The sequence below is a fragment of the Phoca vitulina genome, unplaced genomic scaffold (assembly GCF_004348235.1).
Source record: "Phoca vitulina isolate PV1807 unplaced genomic scaffold, GSC_HSeal_1.0 scaffold79, whole genome shotgun sequence".
In the NCBI taxonomy this organism is placed as follows: Eukaryota; Metazoa; Chordata; class Mammalia; order Carnivora; family Phocidae; genus Phoca; species Phoca vitulina.
Window position 1 is genome coordinate 6318999 of NW_022589782.1, and position 27008 is coordinate 6346006.

Here is a 27008-nt window from a genome sequence, read left to right on the forward strand (position 1 = left end):
CAAGTACAGTATATATCACTGGTTGTGGGTGCGACCGGGAGAAAATAGGACTGTGTTAGCACAAAGCCATCAGTCAGTCTAGATAAGCAACCTTAAACCTTTGGGGTTATAATCTCTTTTCTAAGAGAAAAGAAGAGTTACATTTGTTGTGCATTTGATGATGTGTTTATTTCTGTGTTGAGTACTTTACCTGGTTTATCAACGTGCTCCTAATGCTGTAACAAAATGCTGCAGACGGGGTGGCTTAAGCAACAGAAGTTTATTTTCTTGCAGTTCTGGAGGCTGGAAATCAGAGATCCAGATGACAGCAGAGTTGGTTTCTACTGAGCCCTCTCCTTGGCTTGCTGACAGCTGCCTTGCTGTGCCCTCATATGGCCTTTCCTCTGTGTGTGTGCACTCCTGGTAGCTCTTCCTCCTCTTATAAGGACATCAGTCCTATAGATGAGGCCAACCCTATGACCTCATTTAACTTTACCCCCTTGTCTCCAAATGCAGTCACATTGGGGGTTAGGGCTTCAATATATGAATTTTGGGAGACACAATTCAGTCCTACTTAGGAGTGTACTTACAACGCACTGGCTTCCAGTGTATTTCCAATACATGTAGATTTACAATACAATATATTTATAATAACTACTTAGTAGTGTGTCCCAATTTTATTTTTTTTTAAAGATTTTATTTATTTATTTATTGGACAGAGAGAGACAGCTGGAGAGGGAGAGAGAAGCAGGCTCCCCACTGAACAGGGAGCCCGACGTGGGACTCGACCCCAGGACCCTGGGATCATGACCTGAGCTGAAGGCAGAGGCTCAACGACTGAGCCACCCAGGCATCCCATGTGTGTCCCAATTTTAGAGTTGGGCAATCTGAGCTTCAGAAAATTAATAAATTTTCCATGGTCAGATAGGTAGTGAGGATCGGAGACAGAATTCGTCTGTCCAGTTCTGAAGCCTGAATTCTTTCTCAGCAGCATGTGGCATATCTTTTTTCTTATGTATTTGTATTTTTTTTTTTTTTTAAAGATTTTATTTATTTGCCAGAGAGAGACACAGCGAGAGAGGGAACACAAGCTGGGGGAGTGGGAGAGGGAGAAGCAGGCTTCCCTCTGAGCAGGGAACCTGATGCGGGGCTCGATCCCAGGACCCTGGGATCATGACCTGAGCCGAAAGCAGACGCTTAATGGCTGAGCCACCCAGGCACCCCTCTGTGAGTATTTACACCCTGTTTATATGGTGCTTTAAATTCTATAATATTTAATATGGTCTTCAAAAGCTCTGCAGGGAAAGCAAGCAGTTCAGTCCTCATTTTACAGATGAAGAGATGGAGGCACAGAGATAGGACTTGACCATAACTTATCTCTGAAATGGAGCCTGGAGCCTCAGGTCTCCTCAGTCCTAACCTAGACAGTGCTCCACACTACAGTGAGAGAAAAGGCCTGTATCTGATGTCCTCACAGCTTTCTAATTCTTTCTGGCAGCAAATTGTGTGAGCTTCACTCCTCATTCCAGTGTCTTCCCAGATAAAGATTGGTGACTGGGATGTGCATATGTGTTCTCCCAAAGGGGTCGATGCAATTCCAAATTGTCCCTGGATGAATGGTGCTGGTGAGTTATGTGTACTAGTTATGTCATCATGAGAAAACACAAAAGAAGCAGGTATTTGATCCAGAAGGGGCAGGATTTTAGTAGAAAAGACCCATCGTGAACTGCCACAGCCCATGAGGATGGTGCTCGGGCAAACCTGTATCTTGGAATTTGGCCAAAGGTCAACTGTCACTAATCAGGAGACAAAAAGATCTTGATTGTAGGCAGAGGAAACCAAACAAAGCAATCAATTCTCAAGGACACAGAGATAAGACTTGGTCTCTCCTGTCCCTGTCTTAGCCAATTTGGATTCTTTTTTTTTAAAGATTTTATTTATTTGACAGAGAGAGACCCACAGCGAGAGAGGGAACACAAGCGGGGTAGTGGGAGAGGGAGAAGCAGGCTTCCCGCGGAGCAGGGAGCCCGATGCGGGGCTCGATCCCAGGACCCTGGGATCATGACATGAGCCGAAGGCAGACGCTTAACGACTGAGCCACCCAGGCGCCCAGTCAATTTGGATTCTATTTCACAGGGTCTATCCTGCTCCCAGAGTTTATCACCAATCCCTAAAACTCACCCTCTACTGAAGTGGGCAAGCTGTTCCTGGTTTAAACTGCTGGTCTCAATATAGCTCACTGAAATTTTGCATGAGTACCTTTTGATTATTTTGCAGCTTTCAAATCTATCAGATGCTTGTTTCTTCTGCTTCCTTTTACACAATGGCTTGAGACCATGTTAGTTTTTAACTGTTGGTAGTACCTGATTTTGCTGTAGATGATATCCGTGAGTTTCCGTTTGGCTATCCTGGTTGCTATGTTTTTAAGGAGGGACTTGGGGAGATTCAAAAACTATGCCCCTATCACTGCATTCTCTCGTGTCCCTTTGAGAGCAAGGGACCCCTTCACAAAAATATCCTGACAGTGTCCTACATATGCATCTCATTAGCAAGAATTATAACACGTGCCCATGCTTAAATAAACCCAGTGTGAGGATGGTGTTAAACCAGGATTAGCATCAAGATTCACTTCCTGGAATGAGAAGAGAAAAGGAAGAACACATAAGTACATAGATGGTGAGAAATCGAACCTGAATGGGGCTCTGCCTGAAAGGGAGAAGCAAGGCAGCAGCGGTGAAGATGGGGACAGATCTGAGTATAAGACTATGTATTAAGAGTACTATTTTTCTGGGGTGCCTGTGTGGCTCAGTTGTTAAGCGTCTGCCTTCGGCTCAGGTCATGGTCCCAGGGTCCTGGGATCAAGCCCTGCATTGGGCTTCCTGCTCCGAGGGAAGCCTGCTTCTCCCTCTCCCACTCCCCCTGCTTGTGTTCCCTCTCTCGCTGTGTCTCTGTCAAATAAATAAAATCTTAAAAAAAAAAAAAGTACTATTTTTCAAAACTGACAGTAATATGCAGAAATATATTTTCACATCATTATTCTGGATACACATACATCCAATTCGTGTAAGTGGAACAAGTTTCCTGAAATGATACTACATAGGAAAATGAAACACAGTAAATTCCAAATATAATTTTATTAATATTTAAATACAATCTACTAAAAAAAAAGAAGCCCTTAAAAAGTACAAAACCAAAATTTCATGGAGATTGGATTTAATGTGAGGGGTGTGCTTGCCTGTTCATAAGTTCATTCCAGTCAGGAACACAGGAGGATAAGGCTACACGCATGTCAGGTGCACTGTTGAGCCTATTTCTTTTCTTTGTTTTTAATCGTGTCAAGATTGAAAATCCTAGTTCGCACAAATAGGTAGTTGTGAATGGTAGTAACAACAATATACTCTTTCTACTTAGCAATGGAAATTCATCTTTAATCTTAATCCAAAATGCTGATAAACTTAACGTCTTGTAATAATTCTTTAGTGTGAATGATGAACTGAGCTGCAATAATTCATTCTCTTCTTCAGGCTCCAAGTTTAACTCAATGATTGATTCTGGGGTTTGAAAAACAAATGGATCTTTTATCCAAATATTTTCCTTTAATGATTCAAATTTCTCTTCTGGAAAGTAATGATGAAAGGTTTGAGACAAAGAAGTGAGATGCATCAGTATCTCTAATTTTATTTCTTTTAAGCAGTCTTCATTTATAATGTTCTCTTCAATGTGTTGCAACAAAGTTGGGAACATATAGTAGCTAGGGCAATTACTTTTAAGTCTTGCTTGCCACAACAATAATGTCCTTTGGAATCCTAGAATATGTTCAAGATACTGAAATACATCGTTTTTCCCCTGTACTTTCAAATTTAACTCATTAAGAATGCCAAAAACATCACTTAAATATGCCAGTTTTGTTACCCAAATGTCATCTTCAAAAACATTTGCCAAATGAGATTGCTTTTCAATGAGAAAAATGTAAATCTCATTCCTGAGTTCATATACTCTGTTCAGTACTTTTCCTTGAGACAACCAACGAACTTCTGTATGAAACAGTAAGTGGGTATGGTTAACTCCAATCTCTGAACAAAATATTTCAAGAAGTCGACTGTTCAGTGAGCTTCCTTTAATAAAATTAACAATTTTCACTGCATTTTTCAATACATCCATTAGACTTGGTGGAATTTCCTTGGACACCAAAGCTTCTCGATGAATAAAACAGTGATTCCAAAGAGCCCTATTACATGTTACTTCTAACAGTTTTTCAATAACCCTGCTATGTTTTCCAGTCATATTTGCTGCTCCATCACTTGAAATTCCTTTACAATTTTTCCAGTTTAATTTATATTGACCAACAATGCACTTTTCTAATTCAGTAAATAAAGCTAATCCAGTTATGTGTGAATTTAAACTTAAACAACACAACAGATCCTCTATAAAATCATCTTGCCACACATACCTGATGTAAACCAGGAGAGTTGGACAACTTGCAATATCGGTGCTCTCGTCAAGTTGGATTGCAAAATCTATCCCAGACTGTAGCCGCGCAGTAAGCATCGCCTCTAAATGTTTTGCGATCGTACAGATTCGACGAGATATCGTATTGTCACTAAGGGGTATGGTTTTTAATTTATCAGCTGATTTATCATCAAAAACTGTCCGTACCATATCCATACATGCTGGAAGAATAATTTTTTCAGCAGCTGTGTGAGCCATTTTTTCTTTTGCTACTCGATACGCAACCAAGTATGATGATAACAAGGCCCTCTCATTCATGGTTGTAGACCGACTAAGAAATGGTGGGGATGATTCTATGCTGTTTCTTTCCCTTTGGAAATGGTCTTCCTCATCTTCATCTTCCTCCTCCACTTTCACGATCACTACGCCTTCCATCTCCTGGGTGGCCTGGGGAGACCAATCTGCGGTATGCCTTGACTCAGCAGTGTTCAGGTTCAAAGAACTGGCTCACTTGATCCAAACAGGGTCTGTCTGCAGGACTGTCCTTTTTGTCCTAGATGTTTTAGGAGACCAGTTTTTGCTATCCTGCAGAGTAGAAAAATTTAATAGCAGTATGAAAAAGTAACATTGTAGTGCAGTGCTAACACCTCATGTGAGTAGTCATGAAGACAATTCACTAAATCCAATGTCTTGGTATCTATGTGCAGACAGATTCAGTTCATTACATTATGTTTTTGTATATAGTTCATTTAATACCCACAGAAACCTTATGCAGTACATGATTACTCCGATTTTAAAAAGCTCAGAGAGGCACCTGGGTGGCTCAGATGGTTAAGCATCTGCCTTCGGCTCAGGTCATGATCCCGGGGTCCTGGGATCGAGCCCCTCATCGGGCTCCCTGCTCAGCCGGGAGCCTGCTTCTCCCCCCCTCTGCCGCTCCCCCTGCTCATGCTCTCTCTCTCTCTGTATCTCTGTGTCTCGAATGAATAAAAAAATCTTTAAAAAAAAAAAAAATAAAAAGCTCAGAAAGATTAAATAATGTGTCTAACACCACAGTGTAGTAGATCCACTACTCAAACCCAAGTCTTAAGCCCAAGGTCCTAGCTGTGCTGCCACACTGTGAATCTAGTCACTATAAAAGAGTGATCTAGTCATTCTTAAAATGACCATCTGAGTAGGGTGTACAGGATGACCCACTGGGGCACAGGGAAAAAAAATAAAACCTGTATTTGTATTTAAAAAAATACTGAAACCCACTTAACCTTTCCTGATAGCCCCCCCGCTTCGGTCCCCATCTCACAGCACTTATATTCTGTCACCATTTGTGTTGCTGAATTTCACCTTACAACTATTACATTTTCTTTGCTCATTTCTCTCCATGTTTAGTGATAGATCTTCTGAAAATCCCATCTGTCTGTGGTCTTTTAAGAGGAAGGAAAAGGCATCTCAGTTTTTGACATCTGGGTCAAAGTTTTAAAGGTGGGAAAGGGGGAATCGATCACATGTTCCTAGATGTGTTCCCTCATAGTGGGAGTATGAATCAAAATGAAGGGACACGGAGGAAGTGAAACTCAAAAGATACAGGGCCGAGGTCAGGGGCACAGTCACTCCTCCCTGACCTGTAGGCCTGCAAGGAGTGGTGGTGCTAATATTCTGGGCAAGGGCAGCTGAAAGACAGGGTTTTACCTTACATTACTTGAATGATCCCAGAACCCAGTCCTCTTTCAACTTTAGACTCACTGTTTCCATTCCTAGTTTGGTATATGTAATATTTTTATGGCTTTTACCCTGAAATTTCATTTGTAATGCTTTCATGCCTTATCTCAACTAGACTGTTCCTTTGTGCTTTTGCTCTTATCGTTGCCTGTAAGTCATTCTATGTAGTTCCTTGCAACTCATAGACATTTAAAAAACACTGGTTTGAATACAAGGTCAGTATTTGCTGCCCATTTTTAGAAAGATCAACAAATTTGTTATAAGTCTGGTATTTCAACATTTGGAAGGGCATGCCATTTATAAATTAAACTATAAAGTTATTTGTAAAACATCTGAGTAAGAACGGGAGGAATATTATAATAGCACAGATTTAAAGTACAGAAATAAATTATGTGTCCATGGTAAGTTACTTATCTCCCATTGCACTGTGTAACCAACCTACTTCTCCAGCAAATAGGTTTCATTGGTATGCTTTCAATGAATTCTCTGCAACTGATTAATTGCATACAGTCTTTTCAGCACTGATCTGTGTTGTGTTTTCGTGTTTGGTCCTTTGCCACTTTCTCTCAATAACAGAAGTATCTTTCTGGTGGCACTGCAGGAAACGGAGATGGGACATTAGGTTTGGCCCAGGTGGATTTTTCAGTTAAATTCACTTATCAATGAATTTCCAAGTTGGAAGGACCCTTTGAGATAATCTAATTAATTTTACTTAGGACAAAATTGAGACCTGGTGATGTTCCGTCGAAGATCATCCTGCTAATCAGTGGCAGAGAGCGCACTGGAAATGGTCTCCTATTAGCCCAACACACTTTCCATTGCATCCTCACAAATCCCCTTCACCACTCACCGCTTGAGGTCAAGCACAATTACCTTGCACAACTGAAAAATCCACCTGATGTCTGAAATCAGACATTTAAAAATCAGAAAGTTCAGAAACTGCAAGGAAAAGAGTGAAGTGTATGTAATCTTTTCCTACTGCGTCCAAAATCACTTTATTCCCTAGTTTTCGAACACTAATCACCACCATTATTGGTGATGGGCTTGGGGGGTTGAGCACATGATCTGCAAACATTCATGAGGCTTAGCAAACTTGTCCCCTTAAAAAAAAAAAAAAAAAAAAAAAAAAAAACCGTGGAGCTTGGTGGGTCTTCCTTATTTTACATTTTTGGGTCCCTAAGAACTCAGGTAAAAAAGCCCTCACCAGAAGGAAAGCAAATGCGGACAACTGGGGAACACAGACATTAGCCCAGGGTCCTTTTGTCCGCTACCCCCGGAGTGAAAACCGAGGACAAGAGAGCCTAGGCGGGGCACGCAGTGGACTGCCTCTTCCCGGTCCCAGAGGCACCTCATCCTAGCCGGAAAACAAAACGCCGTTCCCTTTCCGCTTGGATCCGGGGCTGTTCTCTGCCGGGAGACTGCGCGTCCTCCGGCCGAGGCTGGGATGCAGGACGGGAACGTGGACCCTCCTCCTCCCGTCGGGGGCTGTCGTGGCGAGGGAAGTCGCGGAACTCGGCTCTACACATCCACCTCTTTCCCGCCCATCCTCCCTAGTCGGACCCACGTCTCACCGTGAACCCCGGAGAAGTCTGGGGGTGCTGGGACAGAAAAGGGAGGTGACTGGGATGGTCGAAAAGCAGCACGCAGCCCTCCGCCGGCCACAACCTTCAGTGCGCGCGCACGTCTGTCTGGCTCACAGAAGCCGGAAGTGCGTCAACACCAGCCTTTCGGGGCCGCGCTGCCCTTCGAGGTTCTCTCTAGGAACGCGGGAGGACTGCAGCCTTGTTCTCCAATCGCCAGTCTGGCTTTGGGGATCTCTCACCTCAGCTCAGCTTTTCCCGCCTCGGAAAAGGAGGCTTAAGTTTCCTTTGATACCACCCCGCTCAAATACTTACACGTTTATTCATGGCAGTAATCGTAAGAATTCTAGTTCTTATCAAACAATACTAGTGATGGTGTGTCTAAGAGGAACCGTAACAAAAATGCAGACTGAGGAATATCAAAGGCAAGAATGAATGGTTTCACAAAACCAAAGTGGCGGCTTCTCTGGGGACCCTGATTATGTACTGCCATTTGAATGGGCAGTATTTTCAAAAATTTCTTCTATGGGCAATAAACTTCTTTAGTACTAGATAGTGGTGAGATTCTGAGCTTGGCGAAAGTTACCAGGGAGTTTTCGGCCTCATAATAATGTAATTACTAGAGTAAGTTCAATTTTGCTGTCAAAATGTTAGCACAGTAGTTACGGCTTTTACCATTACTTGAGGAGAAGATCAAGAAACCTCACCTTTTATAAAACCATAACCAAGACCTTGAAAGACTGACACACACACACTCGAAATTCCAAGACAAGTCTGAGCACAATGGAAAGCCCACCAGAGTTAGAGCCACATGCTACAGAGGCAACCAATGACCAGGTGATAGTCTGAGTAACCTTCCAAGCCCTAAATAATATCCCATCCCCTATGAGGTTTGACCTTGCTGTGGTTGTCGCTGTTTTCTTTCTACTTCCCCATTGACTCTTCAATAAACCACTTGAGTAGATCTTTTCCTTCTTAATCACTGGCTGGCTCACTAAACTATGGTCCTCCTTGAAGACCTTGTAGTCCCAGAACTTCTTCCTCTACATACTTCCTCAAATTTCCTTCCAGTGTTCCAAGTCATCTCCAAGAGCCATTACATTGTTATGCGTTGTTTTTCTTGTCTAAACCCTGCCCTCGCCCTTTCATCCCTACCACCCGCCCCCCTTCATTCCTACACTAAAGTGCCTAAAAGGTTCAGGAAGGTAGGTTATTGAATGCAGATGGCCGGTATGTTTTTGTATTTATGTAGCGTGTGTGGCAGAGACTGTGGGGGGCCTTTATAATAACTCCGTTCTTTGCCTGTTGATCTACTGGCACAAGGAACCTGAAGTGGCCTGGTGATATTCTCACTTTCCAGTTCACTGGAACACTTAATGTAGCTCCTAGAAGAAATGTTCTTCCTGCAAATCAGAACCACAACCCAGAAGACTCTGGGTTTGGAGATAAGAAGCACAAATTCCACAAGTGAGTTACTGCGTATGATAGTAATAGGGGCTGCTCCTGTTTCAACCCCTTGGTTCCTGTACCCACTTAGTCTTTCTATTGGAGACAAAATATCATATATATGTTATCGGTTCAATGAGTATCAGTGCAAATACTGTATACTAGAGGACAGCTCCCCAACTTTGCAGGTTGTAATTGAGCTGAGTCTTCAATATGCCATTCCACAGTTGTTGTTGTTTTTTTTTTAAGATTTTATTTATTTATTTGACAGAGAGAGAGCAGGAGAGCACAAGCAGGGGGACCTGCAGAGGGAGAGAGAGAAGCAGGCTCCCCACTGAGCAGGGAGCCCGACACGGGGCTCAATCCCAGAACCCTGGGATCATGACATGAGCCAAAGGTAGACCTAACCAATTAAGCCACCCAGGTGCCCCTGCCATTCCACAGTTCTATCAGATAGCTGCTTCTGGGTGATGAGTAAGCACCATGAATTCTGCGGTTACAAGCTCATTGTCACACCTCCTTGACCATAAAGTGGGTTCCTTGATTTAAGGTGTGTCTAATGGATAAGGCATCCTATAAACCCTCAGATGATGGTGCCAGTGGAGATAAAGCAGTCAGGGAAAACAAACCCTTGTTTAGAGCCTGTGTCAATTCTGGTGTAATATTTTCTTTCTTTTGTAACTATCCATGCCTAGTGCAATGGTGGGCATATGGGAAAGACGAAGGAAGTGCTCAATCCCTTGGGAATAGTTGTTCATATAGTTTTTTCTTTGAAGCAATAGAGTATAAGATAAAAATGACAAACTTTATGAGTTGGCTAACTGTTGCCACCTATGTCATCTGAAGAACTGTTGAAAATTTTGCTCAAAAGCAAAATTAGTTTCTAACTACTTTTTGTTAGGGATGGATGCCTACTGAAGAGAAGTGTTTTTTTTTTTTTTTTTTTTAAGATTTTATTTATTTAAAGAGAGAGAAGAGAGAGAGCATGGAGGGAGGAGCAGAGGGAGAGGGACAAGCAGACTCTTCAACGTGCAGAGTCAGAGCCCACAACCCCAAGATCATGACCAGAGCTGAAACCAAGAGTCGGATGCTCAACTGACTGAGCCACATAGGCGCCCCGAGAAGTGGACTCTTAAATGAGTGCTCCTAAGGTACTCTCACTGGAGCAAACTGCCTGAGTCAGCTAAAACTTAAAACACAAATGCACCACTGGCGCAGTTTGCTCACCTCTGCTGCGGAAATGCAGCAGTCTAATTGGTACGACTTGTGGGGAAATGGCAACTCAGGAAAAAACCCCAAACTCAGAGCGATCCTAGAATATCAGAAGAGCTATTAATGAAGAGGAGGAAGTAATGTGCCATCTACTGTCCCAGGGATCTCAACAGGAACAACAAACATCACCAGGGGGTATATTTTTGTTCAACACAAGAATAAGGTTCTAACTGGAGCTGTACAGCAAGCAGCTGACTAAGCAGTGCATCTTCTGTGATGCTGACTCCATTGTGCCGATACTGTAGACTAGAGATTGTGTCATAGTAGGAAGTTGCATTAGATCAATGACACTCAAGAAGAAAAGAAAGGGAAGGCATTTTAGAATCTCTGAGAGGCTGATGGAATTTGAAAAAGCATGTAGAATACTACACTTCTGATTTTTCTTATATTTAATTTGAAATGTCAAATGTCATTAAAGGATCATACTTGATTTGTAAACTTAAAGGACTAATATCTAAAGCCCCTTGCAAATCCAGTTCCACCACTAGACACCCATTCTGGAAGGATCTGGGAGGTCACAATGCCCTCAGGGCTTCTGTTCTAGCGCCTGTCCTCATGCTCCCTGCTTTACCTATCCGTTTCTGTAGGGTCCAGTCTTTCCACCAGGAACGCAGCTGTCTTCCACGATCAATTTCTCTGACCAACCCCAACTTCCTCAATGCCCTGTCCCTTCCTCCAAAACATTAATAGTTTCTGATCCCACGATTTTCTGTGGTCCTCCTACCACCCTCGCTTTAATCAGTGTGTTTTGGGGGTGCCTGGGGTGGCACAGTTAAGGGAGGGACTCTTGGTTTCAACTCAGGTCTGATGTCAGGGTCATGGGATCGAGCCCCACAGCAGGAGACTCTGCTCAGTGCAGAGCCTGCTTGAGATTCTCTCTCTCTCCCTCTGCCCCTACCCCCATCTCTCTCTCTCTCAAATAAATAAATCTTTTTTTATTTTTTATTTAAAAAAAATTTTTTTTTTTTTAGATTTTATTTATTTGAGAGAGAGAGACAGAGACAGTGAGAGAGAGCACAAATGGGGAGGAGAGGGAGAAGCAGGCTCCCCACAGAGCAGGGAGCCCGATGCGGGACTCGATCCCAGGACGCTGGGATCATGACCTGAGCCGAAGGCAGATGCCCAACCGACCGAGCCACCCATGCGCCCTAAAATAAATAAATCTTAAAAAAACAATCAGTGTACTTTGCACCCCTGTGCTGTTTCCCCACCCGCTGACTTAAGGAAGTGGGACCAGGAGGTCCGCCACGCCTCCTCACCCCCGACACGCACCACGTGGGCTGGCCACCACCCAGCGGGGGCTCGAGGGTTGGCTGGAACCACGGAAGGGCCAGCGGGGCCGCTTTCCCAAATCCGGGGCTGTCGCGGTCATTACTGGTATACTGGCTACAGAGGCTGCCAGAGGGGTCAGCACCGAGGGGTCAGCACCGAGGGAGGTCAGACCCAGAGAAGTACACGGAAAAAAAAAAAAAAAGCACGAGACCCTCGCGGTACGGGGCCCTCATCCGGGGCCCTCATCCGGGGCCCTCATCCGGGGCCTGCCTTTTGCCCACGGCCGTCGGACTCCGCCTCCGGAAGTGCCACTGAGAAGCGCCGGCCTCCGAGCGGGCTAGAGCGACCCCGGAAACGCTGGGGCTGCTCCTAGAGCGAGGGTGTCCGCGACGGGACGGCCGCTTGGCCTGCCCCTCCGCTCGGGTGAGTGCCTGGCAGCCGTTCTGGGGTCGCGGTGGGCGTCGCCGTTAGTTTAGGCTCCCGGGAAGGAGGGGGAGGCGCCCGGTTCCGGCCGACGGCGGTTTCGTCCCCAGGAGCGCTCAGGGGCCGGGGTGCGAGGGCCTGTTTCTCCCCAGTCAGGGTTCACCCTGACGCCCGGCGGACTGAGGGCCTCGCCGCCGGGGCCCGGTGACCCTGCCCTGGTGCGAGCTGGGTCTCTGTGGCCCGCCTTGCTCTTCGGGGAGCGCGTGTTCACCTAACAGGGAAGTGGGAGGAGGGCAGCGCCGGGCGAGGCCTTCCGAGGGCAGGGCGCCAGGGCCGTTTCTGGGGTTGTGGAAGCGGGACGGAGCCCTGTGGCGTCCTTGGGTTTGAAGGACACGAGCCAAACCTGTTTGAGTCTCAGCTCTTCCCTGGATCACTGTCAGGGCCGTGGGAAGCGGCCTGCCCGCCTCGTCTGCGTTGGTGAAGGGTCTGACCCCCACCCCCTCCCCCCACCAGGTGGGAATTTTGTCATTAGGCAAGCCTATTTAGGAATTCAAAGTGGGCAGAGTGTTTGCCAAGTAATTCCGCGGGGACCTGCCTTAAAAAAAAAAAAAAAAAAGGTAATCAGAACTAGCATGTTTCTCTGGGTACAAACTTGACCCTTGAAAGAAGTCTGTACATATCAAATATTTTTTTTTTTTTTAAGATTTTATTTATTTATTTATTTGACAGAGAGAGACACAGCGAGAGAGGGAACACAAGCAGAGGGAGTGGGAGAGGGAGAAGCAGGCTTCCCGCCGAGCAGGGAGCCCGATGCGGGGCTCGATCCCAGGACCCTGGGATCATGACCTGAGCCGAAGGCAGACGCATAACGACTGAGCCCCCCAGGCGCCCCTATACATTTCAAATATTTTAAACTCTTCTCAGAAATCTTTAAGTTGTGCTTTCTTGATTTTTGTTTTTCTTGAAATACCACAAATTCTGAATTAGTGGAGTTTAAAGCTGCACACTTGGACCATATGATTTGGTTCTTAAATATTTGAAACTGAATAATTTCCATTTTTCTTTCTGTTGTTTTATTAAGGTGGTTGGTTATTATTAACTGTTTTTATCGAGTACCTGCAGTGTGTAAGATACTTTGCTAAGTCCTGAGGATGTAAAATAATGGGCTGGCTTAACTTAGTGCAATAAATTCTCGCAATCTCACCCGGCAGTGATGGTCCTTGTCCTCCAGAACAGGGATGGAGGAGCTATCCGCCCAGGAAGCAGCAGGATCGCCAGCTGTCCAGTTTCAGTCTTTGGAGAGCCTGTCTGAGGGTCTGTCCCCAGAGCCTCCGTTCGTGCAGGACACCGACATGGAACAGGAGCTCAATGGGGGTAAGGCCGAGAGAGCACTTAAATCCAAGAGAACGGGGGTGCAGTGGGGCTCCTGGGCCTGGTATGAGAGAGGCCGGGAACTTCAATAAGAAGATGGCCCCTAGGGGAGGTCTGGAAGGGAGGGTCAGATGGGACTCAGTTCAGTCCTGGTCTTGGGCTCTTCTGTTAAGGACAGCCCATCTTTCTTTAATAGGCAGAGTGGTGGTCATTCACTCTGCTTTGGCTTTTTTTCATTCATACAACCTCCACTTTATCCTGGTTTCACATCCAGAACAATTTCTAAGATACGCTGCTTTTGCTGCATCTCACAATCCTTGCCTCGCTTTTACTTCCTCTTAGATTTAGGGCCCTTCTCTCCCCCTGTTCCCTTCACTTAGTTTCTTCCCTCCTTGATGACTTTGCGAGCTCTGCCACCTGCCGTTCTGTTGCAGCTGCAGTGTTTGTGACTAATCTAATTTTGGCCAAAAAAGCAACCATTTAATTCCTTGGTCGAGCACAACGCCTGTACGAGTATATACATATCACATATCGACTCAGCAGTAACATCTTTATGTATCGTATAGATAGGTTGACATGTCTTGTACTTTTTTTGTTTTGTAAGAACCTTGTTTTAAATTGCTGTGGCCAACTGCAGTGCCTGAAATAACTTATGTGTCAGCAACACCAATTGAGTGCCATGGTGTGTAGAGTGCTGTGGGGTGTTGCGGGATTGTGGAAAAGGTTGTGAGGAAACAGATGACCATTCCTTATTCTTGGGAGCCTTACACAATGGTTGCAGAGACAGTGCCCTTTCACATGAAGGCTTACTGAAATTTACAGAACAGTGTCTGGGAAAGCATCAGAAGTCAGCTAAATAGTCATTGCCCTGGACAGGTCACTGCAAGTCTTTATGCTTTGCTTTGCCCATCTGCAAAACAGGTGTAGTGCTTACCCTCCTGTTAGAGGAATGTCCTGTCATGAGAATAAAGTGAAATACGAGATTTTATAAGAAAATCCTGAATCACGGGTCTAAACATGGGTAAAGAGGGCATGCTGATGCTGAGAAGGAGCAGAGTAGATGCACTCAGTACCTGATAAACGTTCATTGGTTTTACTAGAATGTTGATGTGAAGAAGGGTCCCACTGACTCCCTCTTCTGTCAGGGAGCCCTGGGGAAGGGTTGCTCTCACTCTTGGCTCCTCTCTCCTCCCTCAGCTCCACCTGTTCCCCAGGTGCCTGCTCTTCCCCATGAGGGAAGCCCAGGAGACCAGGCAGCTACGCTCCTGACAGCCAGGTACCAGGTGAGCTGAGGAACCCTCTGTTTTTCCTCAGGGACTGTTGCTACTGATCGAGTGTGGCCCTTCCCTCATCCCATCCGTAAACCCTGCCGCGAATTTTTTTCAATAGCAGACCCCAGTTTGGGAATTGATCCTCTTCAGAGACCTGGACTTCACAGAAACCACCTTCCCATTTCCCCACCTCCACCAGTAAACACTGTTCCTTCTCTATCCCTGGTGCTGTGATGGGCATTTATTAGATGTTAAAGGTTATGGAACTTATTCCCTAGTTTCTAGTCTGTTTTCCCTCCTCCCCAGCTTTGCTACACACTGGACACCCTCGACGCCCTCTCTGTGTCATCTCCTTTTTTCTGGCCACGATGCTATAGTGGCCTCATTCCCCAGAGCAGCCAGGCTGTGTTATTTCAGGAGTTTGTGACATTCGAGGATGTGGCTGTGCACCTTACTCGAGAGGAATGGGGATGCCTGGACCCTGTTCAGAGGGATCTCTACAGAGAAGTGATGTTAGAGAATTATGGGAACGTGGTCTCACTGGGTAAGGACTTTCTTATTATTCAGTTTACGTATTAGGATTTCTTTACTTCCTTGTTTCTGAGGAGGTGCGAGGTCTCTGAGAAAGTAGAGATTGGTTCAGATTCCAGGTCTTAGAACCTCTGAATCCTCCATCTTCAAGGTCATTTCCTCTGGGAGTGGGTTTTCTTGCGGGGGGGTGAGTTCAAGAGGAGACATTTTACTCCTTATCTTTAATTAACGATTCCTGCTTTCGTGGGGCATCTGTTTCCTGTTAGAAAAGGGAAACTTGCTTGTGCTTTGCCTAAGTTCTCACCTTCTCTATCTTTTCCTTTTTTATGAGAGGGACTTTAGAGCCTCCCAATCCACAACCAGACAGTTCCTTCCTGGTAATTCAGTGCCCCTGTATCTGAAAGTTTCGCATTTTCCTTGGAAGAAGAAATTCTTTTTTTAAAGATAGGCTAAAATCCTTGTTGAATGATCCCTCACCTCTTAACATTCCTAAATTCATCTCCAAGAGGCAGAGTTCGAGAGACTTCATTTAAAGACATGACTCACTGCAAGTCTATTTCAGTGAGTCATCCAGATGGTAGTCCTAAGTAACCTCACCCGGAGCAGCAGAAGTTTCAGCTTTAAACCGAGTCTCTCCTTTGTTGTTTGGGTGGTACAGCGGGCTGCCGGGATTAGGCACCCGGTAGTGCTCTAGAGCAGCATCAACGGGGCTGTTGGCAGCCCCCTTGATGTGAGCATTGCTCCTTTTCCTCTTTTTTTTGCCAGTCTCTGCTTCTGCTTTTTTTTGTTTTTAATCTTTTGTATGTATATATTTAATCACACTTTTTCTTTTCTCTCTCTCTTTTTTTTTTTTTTTGGCTTTGCCTATGCTGGTGGCATCCAGGGTGTTCCTTTGTCTCCTTGATTATGCTCAGGATTAAAGAAGGCTTTTTACCTGTGGGGAGGCAGCCTGCCCACTGGGAAGGTTTTTAGTGTGTTTCCCATTCCTGGCTCTTTGATCTTTGTAGGCATACTTCTCCGCCTTCCTACCACCCGGATTCATAGTGTGAATTCCTGCCCGGCCCTGAGTCATACCCAGGCAAGTGCTTTCTCTGGAGAAACACTTGCAGTTCTTTCAGCAGGAATCTCCAAGAGATGGCCCAAGTATCGGCTTCCCATCGATATTGCTCGTCCCCGCTCGGAAACTCCTTTTCCACGATTGTAAGATATTACACTTGATTGATGCTCTCAGGATGCCACCACTGTGTAAAATTGCAGCTCCTCAGATGACCTTTGTTAAATTTCGGAAGGGCCAAGGAGGTCCTCCATTGCAGCCAGATGAATTTTGAACCTGAGTTCTGAGTTCATTCATAAGCCACGGTTGGTGGTCATCTACTTGTGTTCTGAGAAACCACAAAGTTCAACTCCAGCTCCTCAGTTATGATCTTTTCATGTTATTTTAGAATGTGGAACATATGCTGTGCACCTCTCTTTTCTGTAGTGAATATGACCAGCCCCTTCTGTTGTCTGACTTTTCTGTGACCCCTGGGCTTTCCTCATGTTTAACACTCTAGTCTTCTCCTTTAAGTCCCCATGGCCCCCTCCAAGGCCCTGACTTTGTCCCCTTTATTCTTTGTGGTGCTATACAGATTGATGCATTTTAATGACTTTTCCTGATCAAGTGTTCCTTAGCTCTGTCCTTGATGGATGGGAAATGGGAGGGCAAAAGAGTTTAATTTCTTTATTTCAGGGTATCAAATTGAATGTATATTTAACAACTTTGTAAACTGTAAAGTGATGTAATTGTAAACTGCTGTTAATTTTATCTAATAATTACATAATTTCCAACAGTTAACCTGTCTACTTTTTGGAGTAAACAAACTTCTTAGCACTTGAGTCAGCCTAGTAGCACAGCGTGCTATTAGACTGAATTTTATCCCATTTCCTGTGTCATCTCTGCACAAGTACAGGACACTCATGCACACGCACACATACTGGCTACAAATGCATACAACAGACCCTCCTGTTCACCTTGCTTTTGTGACCACGTCAGCAGCATCTTTTTAGTTAATTATTTTTTAGTTCTCAGGAAATCATTCTCATATTTGTGGGCTCAGCAGACTCCACCTGAAATGTAAGTTTATACACTTAATTAGCTTAATGTTTGGTATTGTAAAATATGGACTTAGCAGCCCCACTGTCAAGTTCACATCTTTTCCCCATGGCAGTAGCTCAGTTGTCACAGACATCAAAACTTTGTTCCTTTGGGTAAGTGCTTTTACTATATAGTAGTAAACATACAGAGTATGAACAGCTGAATAAACGAATAAAAAAGTAAGTGAAAAGTCATATTTTTCATTAACAAATCTAAAAAGAAGCATGTTCTGTTGACAGCAAGTGAATTATTGGCTTGAGGGTCATACCCAAAGGGAAGTTATCTGTGACTTAGTGCCGGAGATTAAGACCAGGAAAGTGGTCTGGATTGCATTTCATACAGGGTCAGTGTGGCAGGTGCCTTATTGCTCTCAGGATGCCACCACCATTGACATCATTAGAAACATGCCTATCAGAATTCTGGTTGTTAAGTAAGTTGATAAATCAGGAAATGTTTGGCACATACCCTTTGCTTTTTGAAATTGATGTCATGAGGACAAAAATGATTTTGTATAGAATGTCTTTTACTACCATGGCTATTTACTATTTATTGAGGAGCCAATGTGTTACGAGGTACTATACATATCTCATTTAGTACTTGCCATAACCCTGTGAGCAAATGTTATTCTATTTTATACCTGAGGAAACAGGCTCAAAAGTTAAGTGATCCCCTCAGGGTCAGAACTAGGCATAGGACTCAGATCTGAATCTGAAGCTCATGTTCTTTTTCATTGTTTTGCCCCTTAGGACAAGTAGTCCAACCACATATGGTGTTTTGAGCTTTTGTTTTTGTTTTTTAAAGATTTATCCATCTAATTCTTTAGAGAGAGAGAGTGGTGGGGAGGAGCAGAGGGAGAGAAGGTCCCAAGTGGCCTCCGTGCTGAGTGCAGAGCCCGACATGGGGCTTGATCTCACGACCCTAAGGTCACCACCCTGAGATCACAATCTGAGACAAAACTGAGTCAGATCCTCAACCAACTGTGCCACCCAGGGACCTCACATGTGGTTTTTTTATATTCTTACGGCTTTATACTCTGATGACAATCAGAAAAAGCCATGAAAAATTGGACAGATGGGCATTAGGTTGTACAGTTTGGGAGCAGAAAGAACATGCATTCAAGAAGAAATAAAATTGTGTAGGAATACAGTCCATTAAAATAGGTATCTAGGGGCGCATGGGTGGCTCAGTCGGTTAAACAGCTGTTTTTGGCTCAGGTCATGATCCCAGGGTCATAGGATCGAGCCCTGTGTCATGCTCCCTGCTCAGTAGGAAGCCTGCTTCTCTCTCTGCCCCTCCCTCCTGCTCTGCTCTCTCTCACTCTCTCTCTCAAATAAATAAATAAAATAAAAAAAATAGGTATCTACATAAGAACAATATTACTAAGGAGAGATTTCTTTTGTCTATTAAGGACCAAGAAGGGCATGAAGCTTCCAGGTGGCTAAAATCTTAGCATAACTGGTATAAGCAAAAAAACAAATAATGAGGTGAATTTTAAATGTTATTTTTAAAGACCAGGTTAAGTTAAAAATAAAGCTAATTGGAGAACTGTCAAGGTTTAAATTAAAAAAATTAAAAGGTTTTGGGGTGCCTGGGTGGCTCAATTGTTAAGCATCTGCCTTCGGCTCAGGTCATGATCCCAGGGTCCTGGGATCAAGCCCTGCGTTGGGCTCCCTGCTCAGCAGGAAGCCTGCTTCTCCCTCTTTCGTTCCCCCTGCTTGTGTTCCTGCACTCGTTATCTCTCTCTGTCAAATAAATAAAATCTTAAAAAAAATAATAAAATTAAAAATTAAAAGGTTTTAATAAAAGATTAAATAATTTTAGATAGGAAAAATTAATTGCAAATGCATATTTTGAAAGCATAGAGTTCTGACTTTAAAATTTAGGAAAAAGGCATTCAGGCCAATGGCAAGAAAACCTGCCTTAATGCTTCCTGTGACCCTTAGAATGTTAGACTAGAAAGAATATAAACTGTGGAATCAGACTTGGGTTCATCTTACCAATTGTCTACATTGAGCAGATTATTTAAACTGATACTTATTTTCTTCAACTATAAAACATGAAAAATAATGTATGCCTTTCTGGGTTTATGCCAAGGATTAAATTAGATTAAATTATGTTGTAAGTGTAAGTACCTGGCTCATGGTAGTTACTTAAATGCTTTTTTGGAAAGGACTGCAGGTGATCAGATTTAAAAAAAATTTTTTTTTTTTAATTTTTTAAGTAGGCTCCACGCTCAGCATGGAGCCCAACACAGGGCTTGAACTCACAACCTGAGGTCAAGACCTGAGCTGAGATCAAGAGTCGGATGCTAAACCAACTGAGCCACCCAGGTGCCCCAGACCAGATTTTTTAATATAAACAAATTTCAGGAGTATGTTTAAATTATTTCTTTATAATGGAATTTCCTCCGATTGAATATTGCTCATACTTTTGTGAAAGAGTTTGGATTTTTATTTTAAAGAGACTTTCATTTCTTTGACACTTAAGTGATCTTTTAGTTTGCTTTTAACTAGAACATCCATGACTCCAAATATGTTGGATCCTGGCTATCCATGTATTACTCTATAATCACTATTTCTCTGTTCTTTTTTTTTTTTTTTTTTTTTTTAGAGAGAACACGAGCGGAGTTGGTGGGGGGGAACAGAGGGAGAAGCAGACTCCCCACTGAGCAGGGAATCCGAGGTGGGGCTCAATCTCAGGACTCCAGGATCATGACCTGAACCGAAGGCAGACGCTTAACCAACTGAGCCACCCAGGCGCCCCTCTCTGTTCTTTTTTATTTATTTTCACTTTTTACTCCATTGTCGGTATGTTGATCTCCTGTTGTCTTTCTGTACATATGTTGGAGGAAGGGACAGATTTCAACACAATCATTATTTTTTACTAGCAGATTATGTGAAAGCCAGGTTCTGAAAGACTGGGTTTGAGCCCTAGCTTTGCTAGTTATTGTGACCTTGGGCAAGTTATTTAAACTGTCAGTCTTAGTTTTCTTATTTGTAAAATGGGTACAGCGGTAGTTTCTACTTCATAAAGTTATGATGAGTATTAAATTAGTGAAAATTTGTAAAGTTCTTGGTGTGGTACTTTGCACCTACCAAATGTGCAGTAAACCTTAGCTTAATATTTTAATGATACTGATGATATAGATGACTTTTTTTTTTTTTAAGATTTTATTTATTTATTTGACAGAGAGAGACACAGCAAGAGAGGGAACACAAGCAGGGTGAGTGGGAGAGGGAGAAGCAGGCCTCCCGCGGAGCAGGGAGCCCGATGTGGGGCTCGATCCCAGGACCCTGGGATCATGACCTGAGCCGAAGGCAGACGCTTAACGACTGAGCCACCCAGGTGCCCCGATATAGATGACTTTTAAGTCTATATTTTGAACCCTGTTCTCTCATCAAAACTAGTCTTTCTTTTTTTTTTTTAAGATTTATTTATTTGTCAAAGAGAGAGAGCACAAGCAGGGGGAATGGTGGGCAGAGGGAGAAGCAGGCTCCCCGCTGAGCAAGGAGTCTGATGTAGGACTCGATCCCAGGACCCCGGGATCATGACCTCAGACAAAGGCAGACGCTTAACCGACTGAGCCACCCAGGTGCCCCCAGAACTGTAGTATTTTATCTCTAACTGCCTACTAGACATTTTCTCTTATTCCTGACTGCATTAACTTAAACACAATCTAAAATCAAACCCTTCTTTCCTCATGGAGACAGTTTTTTTTGTTGTGTATAGGTGATGTGGGTATAGATATAGAATAAATAAGCAACATTTGCTTCAGTTATCAAATACTTAGAAACACTTTGATATCTGAGCTAAAAGTTACAAATTCTGTTATCAGAATTCTGAGCAGAATATTTGCTGCTTCATGCCATGCTTTTTTTTTTAAACTTGAAAACTATTTCATTTGACATGGAGGACCTCAACTAAATAAGCGTCCAAAGGAGGGGAATAGACTATTAATCCCCAGCAGGAATTCGGGAACACAGTAAATGCCTTTCTTTTATCTGTTCTGTATCTTCCTGTTCATAGGTTCTCACATGGAATCCCAAGAGGACAGCTGTTGGTTTGTCATATTTTACAGGCCTAGTGCCCTTTAATAAACTGGTTATCTGTTATATGTTGACGCTAGGACACAAAATTGGCACTCATTAAGTAGCTCTTAAGTAAATAAATCAAAAGAAGTACAAGATATAAGATACATGGTCCCTGCTAGTAAGAGTTTATAAATGAAGTAGGGATGATAATTCCTGAAGCCAGTTAAATAAAAATCTATAAACTCCATTATATAGTGACATGTCAGGATAAGAGGAACAAATAATAAATTGTGTAGACATTCAGTAAGTGGAGGAAAAGGCTTTTGGAGTTGACGGGCTTGAGCTAGCCCTTGTATGTGTGCTACTAGAAGATTTCTAGTCTGAAGACGTATAAAAACTTCCCCTTTGATACTATAATAGTTCTGCCCCCCTCAGGATCAGACTGCTTCTTGCTTTTGCTTTAAAAGAGATTAGATCCTAGCAGTCCATTATGTAAGCCAAGAAAGACCATTTTTATGTGAAGGTGCACTTTCATTGCACTTGCCTCTCTCTATCGTATTATAGTTAGTTGTTTATATCTGTCTCTACATAGTTTCCATATGGGAGGCACCCCGTAGATGTTTGTTGAATAAACAAGAGTGTAAGCTCCTAATGGGTAAGAATGTGTTATTTTTTGTTTCCTCATGTTCACTGAAGCGAATTGAGATTGGTGAAGTTTCTTGAGATTGGTTCTTGGAATATCAGTCCTCACTGATTCCGTTGCTGCAGTTGAGCTCACCACACAACAGGTGCTTGAGTATTCACCTTCCTCCAGTCCAGCGAAGTTATATTTTGATGACTTCCCTTTTGACCTGGTCTAATACTTGTAGACCAGGTCTAATACAAAGATTGATCTATAGGCAACAGCTGAAGAGTGAAAATGATCACTTCTGTGAAGACAGGTACACACTCATGCACCAATTCCCTTGTCTGAGTAATGTTTAAATGAATACTTCTCCCAAAGTCATCAACTTGCCCCGTAACACACCTCTTCCTGGAGCACAAGTAGGAGCTCCCTGTAGAAGATCTTTGCCCTTCTTACTCTCCAGGCCTTCCCTAATGTCTTCTAAGAATTTACTTTCTCTTTCCATTAACTGTTAGTTAAGAGAAAAAGTGTCTTTGTGTAGTGTCTGGGGATAAATCGCCACATCCCATTTCCTTCTCTGTGAGCAGGATTTCCAATTTCCAAGCCTGATGGGATCTCCCAGCGGGAACAAGATCTACAGGTCTTTGATCTGGAAACTAAGAATAGAGAAGTCTTAAGAGATGACTGCTCAGGTGAGTAAGGTAGAATCAATCAGATGGAATTAGCAGGGAAGTAAGAGTCAAGTTGTTGAGCCAAATTGTAGCTGCTTTGGCAGTCAGAATGAAGAGCTCGGTCTATATACTAGATGGCGAGCTCCTTTTCCCTTCAGTTTTGATGAATTCTTTGCATTTACTTTATCCCTTATCCACAAGTTGTACTGGGTCCCTGTTCAAGTTGCTTATCTATAATTCTTTTGAACTACTTCCCTATTACCTGCTTTGAAACACCTTAATTGGTTATCTTCTTTGCCAAAAACGTCCTCTGTTTCTACCACACCCTGAACCATTTGTATATTACCTCACTGCTCCTATTCATGCCCTTGCATCTGCTGTTGAGATTTTGTGCCTGTGCTTCAGAGTAAATAAACTCTCATTTTAGTAGATTCTAGATTATTTAGTTTTCTCCTCTCTGAGGTTTTTTTTTTCCCCCTAAGCACAGGGTACAGATTACATTTGCATTTTCTATTTATATATTGAATCAGATGGAGAGACAAGAGAAGAGAACAAGCTGTTGATTCCTAAGCAGGAAATTTTGGAAGAAGTACATTCATACAAAGTGAGAGTAGGAAGACTCAAAAAGGATATTGCCCAAGTTCCTGGGACTAGAGAAGTGTCTAAACCTGAGGACAGATTAGAAAGGCTTCAGGAAATCCTAAGGAAATTTCTCTTCCTGGAGAGAGAGTTTAGGCAGATAACAATCAGCAAGAAAGCCTTCACCAGTGACAGTGAATGTAATGAACCTGAAAAAAGCTTCGGTCTGGACTCTACCCTTGATACAGATCAGAGAGTTCTTAGAATACAGAATATTGATGATACTGATAAGTATGACATGGGTGTGAACCAGAATTCAGCTGCTGGTAAACAAGAACAAATAAATCTCACACAGGATGTTCAGAGTAGTGAATATAAGGAAAGCTTAATGGATCTCTCCCACCTTAGTAAATGTGACAGCATTCCTGCCACAGAGAAATCCTATAAATGTGATGCATGTGAGAAAGTCTTCCATCAGAGCTCTGCCCTTTCTAGACATCAGAGAATTCATACTAGAGAGAAACCCTACAAATGTAAAGAATGTGAAAAATCTTTCAGTCAGAGTTCAAGTCTTAGTCGACATAAAAGAATACACACTAGAGAAAAACCCTATAAATGTGAAGCATCTGATAAATCCTGTGAAGCATCTGATAAATCCTGTAGTCAGAGCTCAGACATAACTCCACATAAGAGGATTCACACTAGAGCAAAGTCTTATAAATGTAGTAATTGTGAAAGGGTTTTCAGTCGCAGTGTACATCTTACTCAACATCAGAAGATTCACAGAGAGATGCCCTGTAAGTGTACTGTATGTGGCAGTGACTTCCATCATACCTCACACCTTGCTGAACATCAGAAAGTCCACTGTGAAGAGAAAGCCTATGAATACAATGATTGTGGGTTGACCTTTATGAAACATCAAGGAATTCATCTCAGAGAAAAGCCCTATACGTGTAATGAATGTGGAAAGGACTTCAGATTGAATTCCCATCTTATTCAGCATCAAAGAATTCACACAGGAGAGAAACCACATGAATGTAATGAGTGTGGAAAAGCTTTTGGTCAAACTTCATGCCTTATTCAGCATCACAAAATTCATGGGAAAGAGAAGTCCTATGAGTGTAATGATTATGAGGAAAGTTTCAATCATAGCTCAGATCTTGTTCTTCAGCAAGAAGTCCTCACCAGAGAAAAAGCCTTTGATTGTGATGCATGGGAAAAGAACCTCAGTCAGACAGCACACCTTGGTCAACATCAAAGAATTCATACCAAAGAGAAACCTTATGAATGTGACGAACGTGGGGAGACGTTTAGTCAAATTCAGGCCTCATTCAACATCTGAGAGTTCACACCAGGGAGAAATTATATATGTACTGAAGGTGGTGAAGCCTTCAGTCATAGCTCAACCTTATTCAGCATCAGAGAATCCACACCAGAGAGAAACTCTCTGAATGTGATGAATGTAGGAAAACTATTTGTCAGTGTTAAAACTTCATCGACATCTGCGAACCCATACCAATGAGAAAATCCATGAATACATTGAATGTGGTAAATGCTTCATGCTATTTTCATACCTTAGTCACCATTGGAGAATTCTTACTGGAATAAAATTCCATCACTGTAATAAATGTGAAATAGCCTTCAGTCAAAGAAACTACCTTGTTCAGCATCAAATTCATTCCGTGCAGAAAGCCTATGAATGTAATAAGCATGTATGCGCATGGGAGGATTCAGTCATATTCCACCCCTTATTCAACGTCAAAGAATCCGTGCCCAGGAGAAGCCATTCAAGTGTAGCAAAGGTGACAAATCTTTCAGTGGGAGTTCAAGTCTTTTTCGTCATTAGAATCTCCACACCAGACCAGAATCTGATACAATGCAAATGGAAAAAATGTACCTCTACATTTCAGGCTTTACTCAACATCAAAATACTGGAGAGAAATTTTTATATAAAATTGTTAGCCCTGATTTTTTCATTGCAGAAGAAGATAGTCTGAGGAGTGACTTGGTGAATGCAATGCTGTTTCCTCATGGTATTCTTTTATTTAATAGGTGGTGTAGGTAGGTATATAAACTTTATTTATGGAGCTCATTTAAACTATTTTTTAAAATATGGCCTATGAACATTTTTATTTTTCCTGAAATTTGGTTCCTGTTACAGCTTCTCTAAGATACTGTTAATACACCCATGTAAAAACATAATTAACTTCTGGAAAGTAGCTCATTTAGATTTTTCTGCTGTTCTCAGCCCAAGTTCTCTCCAAAACAGACTCTTAGGTCTGCTGTTTTCTGAGCATCCTACTTTCCTGTTGCTTTCCAGCCACAACACTTGGATTCCTGTTAATTTCTCCATTTTCTTAGTACCTTCAAATGATGGTTTTCTAGTTTTAAGCTTCTCACCAGCAGGTTTGCCATCCCTACTTGATGTTCGTGTTCTGGTGTCTTCTTTCCTAAAGTGAAGCATCTGCCTTTAAAAAGAATTGGATTTCCACATCCTGTCCATCCATGAGTTTGAAGGATTCCATCTCTACTGCGTTTGCGGCAGGCAGCTAAACATTTTCAAATGACACCCCACCCAGTAGCTGTCTTGTCTGCATCCCACAGCCCTCTAAAAGAGCTAAGGACATCAGGGAGCCAACAAGACTCCTGATGGTCTAGCTACATTCATTCAGCGCCTGTTCTGCATGTCAAAGTTTAGAATTATTTTATATACTTCCTGTTGAAGGACAGCAAAATGCTCAGGTCTGCTTTTGATAGGGCAAAATATGAAGAACATATACAGAAAAGTCAGAGAACTTCATAAGGGAATGCAGCTTTTCAAAAAAGATACTGCTGTTCTTCTGTAATCTCTCTGGAGAGAGTATTTCAAGAGAGTGGCAGGTCTTCCTGGTAAAATTTTAACTACTACGATTGCTTCTTTATCTGTTTGGATTTTTGCCCCCCCTCTCCCATCAATCCAGGACAGTATTTGAAGTGTGGGGGCTTTGTGTATAATTATTTATTCGTCATCGCATTTTCTGTATTTTACAAGAGTCTACAGGCCATATAAAAGAACTTGGTTTTTTGATTGATAAAAGTGATCACAGATGTCAGGATGTCCAGAGTTCAGGGTCACTGTCAACACCTAGCCAAGAATTCATGATTCTTTAGATGTTGTCAAAGCATTTTATTATATTTTTCCATCTTAAGTTTCTTAAGACAGGTGTTACTTAAAATTCTTATTGTCATTCCAGCAAGTGAGGCCTTCATAGTTCAGATGTTATAATATTCACTAGGGATTCTCAACAAATATATAACAATTTACTGCTTATTCTGTAATCCTCTTATGGCTAAGCTCTAAGATAGTTCTACCACCGTATTTTGCCTCTTAGCCATCAGCAAGCATAGGATCTTATCAGGGCAAAGTAGAGATCTAAATGAATTGATTTAAATGTAAAAGCAAATGAAAAATGCATGTTTTTTTTCCATTGTTTATGAATGTGTATGCCCTTATGTACAGAGACCAATGGTCACTTCTGGTGATTATGAAACAGATTAATCCCTAAATAGCAGAATATGTAAAAATCACATGTATGCATTTGGTTTAGGAATGTGCTTTTGTACTTCCACTTGAATAAAGGTGTGTTTGATACTCAGAATCTGTTTCAAAAAATATCTA

General features: G+C 42.7%; 2 protein-coding genes across 6 annotated transcripts; one reads left to right on the forward strand and one right to left on the reverse strand.

The window, feature by feature from the left end:
• Positions 1-3101: 3101 nt before the first annotated feature.
• FAM200A (family with sequence similarity 200 member A) lies at positions 3102-7825 on the reverse strand. Its single transcript, XM_032394034.1, has 2 exons — positions 7716-7825; positions 3102-5013 (listed from the first exon to the last, which is right to left on the reverse strand). Exon 2 carries the CDS (start codon positions 4861-4863, stop codon positions 3193-3195), a length of 1671 nt encoding a protein of 556 aa, XP_032249925.1. The 5' UTR covers positions 4864-5013; positions 7716-7825; the 3' UTR covers positions 3102-3192.
• Positions 7826-11957: 4132 nt separating this feature from the next.
• On the forward strand, positions 11958-26988 carry ZNF655 (zinc finger protein 655). 5 transcript variants are annotated; one of them, XM_032394037.1, is made up of 5 exons: positions 11958-12137; positions 13369-13511; positions 14706-14791; positions 15197-15323; positions 16318-18290. In XM_032394037.1, the coding sequence occupies exons 2-5, from the start codon at positions 13376-13378 to the stop codon at positions 16512-16514; spliced, it is 546 nt and encodes a 181-aa protein (XP_032249928.1). In that variant the 5' UTR covers positions 11958-12137; positions 13369-13375; the 3' UTR covers positions 16515-18290. The 5 variants fall into 5 exon arrangements, with proteins under 5 accessions (XP_032249928.1, XP_032249930.1, XP_032249929.1 ...); XM_032394036.1 differs by lacking the exons at positions 14706-14791; positions 15197-15323; positions 16318-18290 and adding exons at positions 22688-22792; positions 23302-26988 and having other exon boundaries at positions 11965-12137; positions 13349-13511; XM_032394035.1 differs by lacking the exons at positions 14706-14791; positions 15197-15323; positions 16318-18290 and adding exons at positions 22688-22792; positions 23302-26988 and having other exon boundaries at positions 11965-12137.
• The last annotated feature ends 20 nt before the right edge of the window (positions 26989-27008 follow it).

Coding starts and splice junctions, on each gene's coding strand:
- FAM200A (XM_032394034.1), bottom strand. CDS start 4,863: ATGGAAGGCGTAGTGATCGTGAAAGTGGAGGAGGAAGATGAAGATGAG.
- ZNF655 (XM_032394036.1), top strand. CDS start 13,376: ATGGAGGAGCTATCCGCCCAGGAAGCAGCAGGATCGCCAGCTGTCCAG. Junction 13,512..22,687: donor GGAACAGGAGCTCAATGGGG/GTAAGGCCGAGA, acceptor CTCTGTGAGCAG/GATTTCCAATTTCCAAGCCT. Junction 22,793..23,301: donor CTTAAGAGATGACTGCTCAG/GTGAGTAAGGTA, acceptor ATATTGAATCAG/ATGGAGAGACAAGAGAAGAG.